The sequence below is a fragment of the Crocodylus porosus genome, unplaced genomic scaffold (assembly GCF_001723895.1).
Source record: "Crocodylus porosus isolate Cpor-Errol unplaced genomic scaffold, CroPor_comp1, whole genome shotgun sequence".
NCBI lineage: Eukaryota > Metazoa > Chordata > Crocodylia > Crocodylidae > Crocodylus > Crocodylus porosus.
This window is the reverse complement of record NW_017728917.1, coordinates 11,179,595-11,189,733: the sequence shown is the minus strand read 5'-3', so window position 1 is coordinate 11,189,733 and position 10,139 is coordinate 11,179,595. Positions and strand designations below refer to the sequence as shown.

The window sequence follows — 10,139 nt, the reverse complement described above, 5'->3', positions numbered from 1 at the left end:
AGGTAAGAAATAAAAAAAAAAAAAAAAAAAAAAAAAAATCACCTACTGTGGTTTACCTACAGCCCCATAATGCCTGAGCTCAGTCTACATCTTCACTGCACAGCCAAGTGATTAGCAACTGGGTCTAAGCAAGTACCAGCATGAACATCCCATCAAAGCCCTACGGCATCCTTGCTTCTTCCACATTTAACTGGGCACATCTGGAGGACAAACTGGGCACATCTGGGGGACACATCTGAGATTCTTTGTGCTGAGATACTCTAGGACAACCTAATACTAATCAACTGTGTCAATTATAGGACAGAGCTTGTCTGTCCTGCCTGGAGCATTACTTTTAACTAGTGCGCATACTTCACTTCTTCCTTGTATTGGCCAACCAGGTAGGTAAGCTCTCCCTGCCTCTGTCAATCAAGAAGCCGTGACTGAGAACCAAGACAACGGCACATCGGCGCACGCCCTTGCTAGGGGTGTTTGTCCCTTCCTTGGAACGACCAGCTCCTTACGTGGTCTCGCAGCACGGCACTGCGGATGGCTGCGCTTCGCGAAGAGGGCCTGAAAGACGTCAATGACCATCTGCGCTGGGGTGAGGAACAGGCTAAACCGTCAGGTGCCCAGTTCCACCTTCTCCCACGTGCGTGAAGAAATAATGCTGGCACATCAAGTCGGGTTTGGCTGGTAAGGGAGGTCAGATTCTCAGGGGAGCTGCAAGGGTCTCTGTTCAGTGGATGGGATTCCCTTTTCACCCATCCCAGAGATAATCATGGTGGAAACAGCACGCTTTGTGCATGTGGCTATACATAGATATAGATTAGACCTTTGCAAAACACAAGTTACTGGCACTTCTGGTTTTCTGGAAAAGTACACTGTTGGTTTCCAGCGTGACATAATGGTAAAAGGGTTGATGAATGCCAGGAAAGGCAGCAGAACCCCCATTCCCTACAGAAATCCATGCCGCAAATGTGCTGTCCATCTAGCAGGGATAACATAGTCACGAGAGGCTGCAGGTGGCTAAAGAGCACACAGAGTCGCAGTGCGCCGGGGAAGTCAAAACTGGTGTGCCTGTGGACCATTTCTATGCTCCCCCGTCTCTGGGCAAGCTGAGCATTTGGTTCCCTCTGGCATCACCAAGAGCAGCCCAGAGGCTGCTGTAACTCTACCGATTGCTGCACCGCGTGGGAGAAGCTACCACAAGGCCAGGTTTATCAATGCCCCCAGAAGCCCCACCACCCTCGGTGGAGTTGCATAAGCCGTTCCCTTCGCTAATGAAGGTGAAGAGCATTTATATTTCCACATGGGGCATGTTATTCCTCCAGTGCCTCCTGCATCTTCCCTTGAAAAAGTGTCCAGTACTGTGAGAAACGGGACACACCTGCCTGGACAGGCCACATAGCCAGAATAACAGCTCCTGCTGACATGGTTGTGTGTGGCCAGGGGTCAGACTGGATATGTGAATCTATCATCCCAAGGGCAATGCCCCAGCTTAAGCACACGCTAGCTTTCGAGTGCCACATAGGCACCAAAGAAGTGCATATTCTAAACGCGGCTTCAGTACCCAAGAAGCAATACCCAGCTGCTAGGAGCAGATGCATCAAGCCCTTTAATGTAAATCTTAAGGCAAATAATGCCTGGGCTGGAATTTGATGCAAGGCAACATACATTTGATCCTCAAGATTCAAAACTTTATGTAAACCTCTTTGGCAACTTTAAGCAACTTAGGGGACAAATTTCTCGGCTCCCACTTTGCATAAGCAACTGTTTTTGTCCGCAAGAACGAGGAGAGCTGGTCCCTGGCACGCAAGCATCTGCGCATGCAAATTGGGTAACTGATCGCCGAACCAGCCGATCTGCTTCCACCATGATGGAGGCAAGCTGGAAATTTAAAGAATATGATCGTTATCAACACTTGGAGAGAGGCAGAAAGAGAGGCAGAGAAGGAGAGAGTCACCGCGTCTTCCACGATTTTGGCAGGACAGAAAATCTTTTGTAATAGCATTAAATAATATCAATCTACAGCGGGAGCTTCCGAATTTCTTCAAACAAGGAGTTCTTAGACACTCATTCGTGTCTTTAGAAGGACAGAGGCAGGTTATTTTAGGCACTTTGAAGATTATATAAACATGTTTGCACAAAACCCAAGATCAAGTTTCCTTCAGTTTGAATAATCTTGGCAAAACAGATATGGATTTATCTGCGTGGATAGGATTTCTATTAAAAAAAAAAAGCGAGTTCCCCAACTAATTTAAGGAGCGTACAGTGCAAAAAAACAAAAAAGGTGTTAACTAATAAACTGCAATTAGCATGCAAAATATTTGTATGCATGTATCTGAGGATCTCAAATGCTTGCAGATGTCGAACTAGGTTTCAAGCCCTCTAGGAGAGAGGTGAATCTATTCCCATTTCACAATGGCTTGCTCCTGCTCTGCTACAGCCAACAGGAATTTTGTCCTTACTTAACTGGAGCAAACTCAGGTACAGAAAAGCGAAGAGATCCGACCGCCACCTAGCAAGTCAGGGACAGAGCCAGGACCAGAGAGCCCAGCGTCCTGCTTTACCTCCTAACCCAACCCATCTCACTGAACCCCCTGGAAATTTCACATTTTGGAGATGTGACTGGCCTTGTCCTGCATTATCAACCAAGGAGTGATCTCAACTTAGAAAAAGAAGTAAGGAGAGACCATGCCAAGCCAAGAAGGCCGGACAAATTATTCACCTTCTAAGAAAACAGCCATCGCCGTATAGTTAAGGGCAGGCCCAACACATCCCGTTAGGACTGCATGCTTCATCTGTACTGCCTAAAGGAAACGCCATCCCTTATTCTCTCGGGACACCCAGAATCGCCCCAAAAGCAAAAAACTCATTTAAGAAGACAGGATGGGGACAGCTAAATAAAAATCAAACTTGATTTGGCTGCAACCTGTTTTGCTTGTATGACACAGAAGGCTCTTGGTCCTGCCACTGAGACCAGGGGATACAGGATAGAGAGTTGCGTCTCATCCACAAACTCCCTGTTCAATCCTGTTCTGTGCTCAGGGTTTACAGCTCTGCTGAATTCAAGTGATACTTGATGACCTTAAACAACACAGGCCCTAAAACCAAAACCTGCGAACCGCACATGAGCATAGTTGTCATTTGTCATTTTGTCTTCTCCTCTAGAAGCCAAAATGTGCCTGGTTTAAAAAGCTGAAACAGGAGCTAAAAATCCAGTTGTCTAGAAAAACCCACAAACCCCCCCCCCCAAACAAACCCTAGTACATGAACTCATTATCCCCAGGTCCATTGACATGTTTCTTAGCTGGATCAATGATTTTTCCAGCCATACTTTTCAATGAAGGTTCCCTGCTGCGTGTTTAACAAACTACGCCTGTTCATTACAGATTAACAGCTGGATAATTTACTGTACATGCCCGTCTCAGTGTAATTGCCATATTCCCACTAATGGATACCCAACATGCGCGAGGCGTATTGATAAATCAACATTCAATGCCACTGACGGTTTAAAACCCTACTCGCCGGCAAAGCAAATATTTTCATCTGTAAATTGTGCAACTCCACCATGGCAGTGGACGATAAACTAGGTTAAATCTTTAGCTCTCTTTTTTCCCCGCTTTTTTGGAGGTGTGACAGGCCGGCGGGACTGATAACAACCTCAACTGCTGGCAACCTGAAGCGTGGACCACGTGACTTCGCAAAACCCAGCTGTGGGCTATAGGTCAAGTGCAGATGGGAAGAGAGATAATTCAGAAACTCCCTGTACACTGTTCAGAAGTTTCCATGGTTTAAGAAAACACTGTAGGTCAGCAGTCATTCAGTGACATCCAACAGTCATATATTTGAACATGTGTTTTCTGCTAACACACAAAATTGTGATGACTTCTGCACTCTACGGGGATTCAGATGGCTTCATAATGTCAATAAAGAGTTTTTGGTAACTTAAGAATGTTTAACTAACTGGGAGAAAAATCTGGCCGGCACTGCACATCTCTGTCGACTTACTGGAAATAGTCAAGCAATAAATGCATCCCTGGATACAACTCTGAGGATGGCGCTAACACGAGACCTAAAGAAGCTGCAAGACGCGCGTAGAAAAATATTCCTTCCAAAACACGGCACGTTTGTAGTAAGCCACGGAGAGAAAGGAACGCCCTCGAGTCCGCTTTCGAATCGAGAACGGGGCAAGCTGGTCCCCGCTGCAAGTCTGGCTTGCGTCTTTCCCGGGTTGCGGTGGATGGAGGTCGTTCCAACACGACACGCATCCCGAAAGACGTTCTGGATTATCAACAGGAGCTATTAAAACAGACACCTTTTACTGTGGACATGTACAATTAGCTTAACAGGCTCCACACGTTACCATGCAGGGGCGGGGGGCGGCATTAGTAGCCACTAATGAAATTTAATTGAGAAGGCGTTGAAGAAACCATTCTCCGAGCTACATACGGCCTCTCCCACTATTAATTTTGTCGCTAAATCTGCTCTGTGACGGTGCTTTCCCCACGCGACTCCCGCGACTTCTGTCAAAACGTGGCTCGCGAGCAAACTGGGCAACAAAGCCGATCTCTCTTCCCGTTACCGACAGCCTCCGCCCACCTACGTGAAAGCTAAGCCCGATCAATCATTAATTCTTTGGAGAGGGCAGAGAACTCGCTAAGAGTGTGTTTACTCATCTTTTGATTCTCTCGTTGTTCTTCTTATTAATAGTTAATCAGGAGGGAGCAGGCTGCCCCAAAAAACACATTAACTTGGAAACAGCACAAAGGAATACTTGTGAGCTGGTTAAAACTAGTCAGGCAACAGGAAAAAAAAAAAAAGAGGGCTTATAAAAACAGCACGCAGATTTTCTCCTTGCAGATTTTCTCCTCCAGCTTCAGAATACAAGCTTGCCAGCTGCTGTACTATGACTTTCCTGCACTTGCCGCTTGTTCCCAACACAGCAGACAAGTTCGGCATCACTTTCTGCGCTCCTGAACGGTTTTAAGGAGAAGGCAGCAGTCGAGCGAGTTTCCCAAAACCAGCCGGTCTTTGGGCACCGAGCAGGGCCAAGTTACTCCGACACAGCAAATTAATATTCTCCTTCTTGCATACACGCCCCACGAATGTGTCGGACATCAAATCCGATATCTTTTATTAAACCAACTCAAAATACTTGGAAAAATATTTGAGTTGGCCCCCAAAAAAATATCTGATTTACCCAAAGACCCTCATCAGGCCAACACGGCTACAACCTGCACCCCTGAACCACGAATAAGTCACACGTGCCTCAAAGCTGCTAATTAGCGTTAATTTTAGCCAGACAAGGATCTTCTCAGATCCACTGCAAAGGCTGGAGACAAACTAGGCATCTCTGCCACGATACCCAAACTCCAGCGATCTGCTTGCTCGGACCACCCAGCCTATTTCGGTGTTCCCAGAGAAGGTGTATTGGGCCGGAGGAATAACACGAGTTTCATCAGGAGCCCAGCCAATTTTGCAGCTCGTACATGGAGGACAAGTCCCTTCCTGAGCCCAGCAGCGATCTGCTTACATCTGGAAGCACATTTGATCACTCCCAACATTAGCACGCTCTTCACACAACTATCCAATTCAAAAATCCAGCTAGACAACTCGAGTTCCTGGAGCAGGCACTTCCGCTGGCTGCCAGACACATTTTGAAAGAATTTGAAGATCATGCTGGCCGACTTGCAAAAGCGCTTTGAAAAATCATTATGTCTCTATTCTTCAAGGCACAAGGGTGAAGGATAAAGTAGGAATGGGATAAATTGCAGGCCAGAAGCACCGGAGGGTGCAAGGTCTAACTCTAATCCCTGGGAGGTGTGAAAAAATGTGTGGCAGACAGCTCTCCGGTTCTGCTTTAAAAATAGTTTTTTACTGTAATGAACAGAGTTTAAGGGCAAAATCTGCACTTTTTTTTTGCATGAAAAGAGCAACCCTGTAAACTGGCAATGGCAGATGAAGATGTGTGGTTTATATAGGCATACGTCCTCACTCCTTTTGAGTAATCAATGTCCAATCAAAATGCACTTTCATTCCAAGTGGTTTTATAAATTGCCAATAAAGCACCAAGCCATTTAATGGATTTCTAACCCAAATTGGTAGCTATAATGGGTCCAGATGACTCAATTTGTTCATTTTCAGAGGAAGCCCTGAAACAAAATACTAGAAATAAAACCACACACACCAATAAAAAGTTACAGAAATAGACATCAAGCAAATCAAGTGTTTTGCCCCCTTTATTTTACCTGACCTTCCATGTGTTTAAACTCACCTTCAAAATGGAGAAGAAAATGCTCCCACACAGATCGAGAGGGAAGTAAGAGCTATAATGTATAGATTTCTATACATTCACTGAATAAGCAAAACAAGGCCCACCATGAAATTATCTTTAGCAAGACACTAAAACTGCAGCAGCAGTTGAGAGTCAAATTAACTGCTCAGATTAATACACATCCTATTTTAAGTCACAAGCAGGATTTCCCCCCCTTAGATAAACTTTTTTTTTTTTTTTTTTGCAAGTGGGCCAATAATGTATACAGACACTCCTTCCCCATTTTCCAGTATCACCGATCACAGCATAGGGGTGCATCGCCTAGTTACGGACCATGACCTGCTTTGCCTAACAAACTTAACGGTGTACTTCGGAGGTTACTAAGCAGCAGTCCATAAAGCACTTGCTGTTGGCGGCACAGCGCTGGCAGATCGTACACCATCTGACACACATTCGATACCGGACATTGATTTTCTACGTACACGATAGCTGTGCTTACCCCGGAGGTGGGATGGGACTGTACATGGGACGAAGCATTCATCCCCAAGACAAATCTCTCTATTCAGAAGTGGGAAAACTTCAAGACCCCTCTTTGGTCCCTTAGGACTCTGAAAACTCTTGCATAAAATCATGCCACCGTTATCCAACCATGCTGAAAGTGCATGACTGCTACCAAGAGTGCAAGCACTAGCCTACGAAGAGCTCTGGCGGTCTTACCAGCAAGTCGGAGCAGGTTTTCAGGATGCATTTACCCCAAGGATGGCACTGAAGCCCATACCTTATGGCTGGGAGACGGGTACAAGGGTTTCTAATGCCAAGTCAGGCAGATCTGGTTAGATGCACAGCAAGAAAGCATAAGGTCACCACTCACCATTGCAGCCAAAGAAAGGTCTGATGAGCATGAGTTTGGGACAGCTGCATCGTTCATGACCGAGTTACGCAGGTCGTCCAGAAGAGTGCCAGTAGAAATCTTTATAGCACCCTATCCCATCATATAATGCTGCATGTTTTACAGAAAATTTATTCTGGAAACGTGTGAGAATTTAAAGTTTTTATTGATTCTATTTTTCGACTCCTTTCACTCAACGCTAGGCTCCCCTCGTCGTGCGAGACGAACTGCTACAGACTTGGAGGGAGAGAAAGATTATAGCTCATAAAATTTCAGAAAGTTCTTCAATGAGTTTTTCATACTTGCAGTGGTCTGATACCTCAAGGCCTTCCCCGAGGAAAAGCAAGACTGCTTCCAAGATAAAGCTCAGTGGTCATGACTAGCCCCGAAGCACTGTTTGTACTCTTAGAAGTGACTCGACCCGTGGGCAGAGTAAAGGTGAAATGGTCAAAACACAATCAATGCAGCTATCACAAGGCTTGGCAATATTTCACAAGATTATCCTTACAACAGGTTCTTCTGTTCCTGAATAGCATCCTGTGAGCACATGCATGAAAGCAGTCCCCAGGAACATTTTGTCAGACTTAAAATGGACCAAAGGGTCTGATCCAAAGCCAACCGAAGTCAATGGAAAAACAACATTACAGACAGAAGTGAAGACAGATGCAAACTTTGAGCTGCAGGAAGAGTCCCGTTGACACCGATGAGTCTATTCACAGGCTCCATGTTAAGCACACGCTTTGGCTTTGGGTTCAAATGGTGGTTTCTCATTGATTTCACTTTGGCTTTGGAGTGGGCCTTCTGCCAATGTATCAGCCAGAAGACTCCCAAGTTCCTTGAGTGCGTGCATCTCACCGCGGTCAAGCCAAGGAACAAAATTTCCTTGTGTGCATTTCATGCCGTCAACCTGGGAGTCTTTCCATGCGTGTTATGGGTGGAAAGCCTTCCATTTTCTTTTGCCATAGGAAGCATGTAGGTAACCAATCGGTTGTAAAAAGGTATTGGTTTGAAAATGCTATTTAATTAATACACGCCATCTTGTTTCAGCTATTTTTATCGGATGCATACTGTTACACTGTGATATAATGATATCTCTCTAAATGCCAAGAACATAGGGCTTGTTTTTTTTTTAAATATTAATATATATATTAAAGCTGCTGCAAAATTAAATCATCATCCCTGGTCAGCTCGAGTTCAAACTACACTAAGCACCTTCAAATTGGGTTAGAGGTGTTTTATCTGCCCCACACTACACCGTCATGGTGTCTGTGAATTTAACCCACTGAAAAACAGTTGCTGATAGACATTCGTTGTCTTATCGAGGCCTCCTTGCTGGGCGAAAAAAAATGCATGGATGAAAGGTGATCCCATTTCTCCTCATTACGAGTACAGCTTTCTAGCCCTCCAGTTTAACCCATGGACCACACAGCCTCATTAATAATTTGGGAAACTTGAGAATTTGGCTCCCTGGAGCTTTTAACACGGTAGCAAGAACCCTATGCATACAATGACTACTTAGGAAATGCTGCGCCCTTCCCCAAATTCAAGTCATCAGAAAGTACATGCCAGCCATACAAATCAACCGAGATGAAAGTTTCTGCCCTTTTCCTACAAACCAAGTGACCCGATCGCAAAAACCCATATCCTTTCTAGTGCGCCTTCACTTGATTTGGCTACAAAAACGTCAGGAGCTAACAAATTATTGCTCATGCTACACTTGTGTGGAGGAATAGACCAGTGTGTTGGCTTTTTGCCAGCACCTTTCACAACTGCAGAAAAGAGATCCCTTAAAAGCACGTATATAAAGGGATATATTTCGGCATTTGTTGTTCTGCCTACAGGGCATAGGTGTGTAGGGTGCTTACAGGCAGAGCGTAAGACGGCCCTGTCTGGAGGGATTTCAAAGTTAATCTCTATAGAGAGAACCGGGAGAGAAGAAATCGGCTCACGTGGGGATTAGAAAAAGAGGGGTTTGTGGCTCGCAGAAGGGATGTTGTTCCAGGCACAGAAGGAGATGAAGAAACATCAAGGTGAAACACTCCAGCGGGACCCAAGGCACCAGAGGGGCTGGGTGGGATGAGATGGAAGTGGTCCAGCTTCACGGGAAGACAAGTATAAAAGGAGGTGGAAGAAAAAGGAAGAAGTCGGTGGAGCTCATGGCCACAGCAACAGAGACGGGCTCAGCACATGGAGGGGAGGGGAAGGATGGTCCTATGGCTTGGGAGACCTTGACTACAGCTCCTATGCAAACACTTTCCTGCACGGCCTCAGGATCTCACCACCCTCAGCCTGAATTTTTAGAGGTGCCAGGTCAGCACTTTGGCCCCAAACCATTGAAATCAGGACATGCAAAAAACAGAGGAAACCAAATTTAAGAGGTCACTTTTAAAGCCACGAGCCTTAATGCCTTCTCAGCTCTCCCGCATGTAAACTAGGGTTCTTCAAAAAGTTTATGAAGACTTTTGATTCTCTGCAGCAAAGAAGTGTGGCGGGGGGAACAGCGTGGACCTCACTGCCACAGGATTTCATTGAGGCCACAAACTAAGGAGGATAAAAAGAAAGAGAAAAAATGGGCATGAATGTCACCAAGTGCATTAGACAGATTCCTGGGAAAGAGATGGATGGATGGGTGCCTTTCCACTGCAGGGCATAAATCAATGAATAGATGCTTCAGATAGAAAAACCTACCCATAGAAGAAATGTCTTCTTTATCTGCTGTGGTGGGGGTTTTTTTAGCTTGACCTGAAGCTTTCAATACTGCTTACTGCCAAACACAGGGAACTGGGCTAGATGGGCCACAAGTTCAATACACCACACCATTTCCATGTTCTTATAGGAGTTTTTTTTGTTTAAATGGGATATTCAAGCCAGGCTCACTGCTGCCGCCTATAACACCATTTTCTTTGATTTGTCATGGATGGTGACATAGGAAATATTTGGAATAAATATCTAGACCGGGGTGGGCAAAATGCGGCCCGGGGGCCAGATGCG

The 10,139-nt window shown here is 45.4% G+C and overlaps 1 protein-coding gene across 1 annotated transcript in view; it reads right to left on the bottom strand.

Moving 5' to 3' along the window:
- LRIG1 (leucine rich repeats and immunoglobulin like domains 1) overlaps positions 1-7,187 on the bottom strand; it is a 74,265-nt gene extending 67,078 nt beyond the window's left edge. The window contains exon 1 of the mRNA XM_019536994.1: positions 7,131-7,187. Within this exon, the coding sequence (XP_019392539.1) occupies positions 7,131-7,187 (57 nt within the window). The remainder of the gene's footprint in view (positions 1-7,130) is intronic.
- Between the last annotated feature and the right edge of the window lie 2,952 nt (positions 7,188-10,139).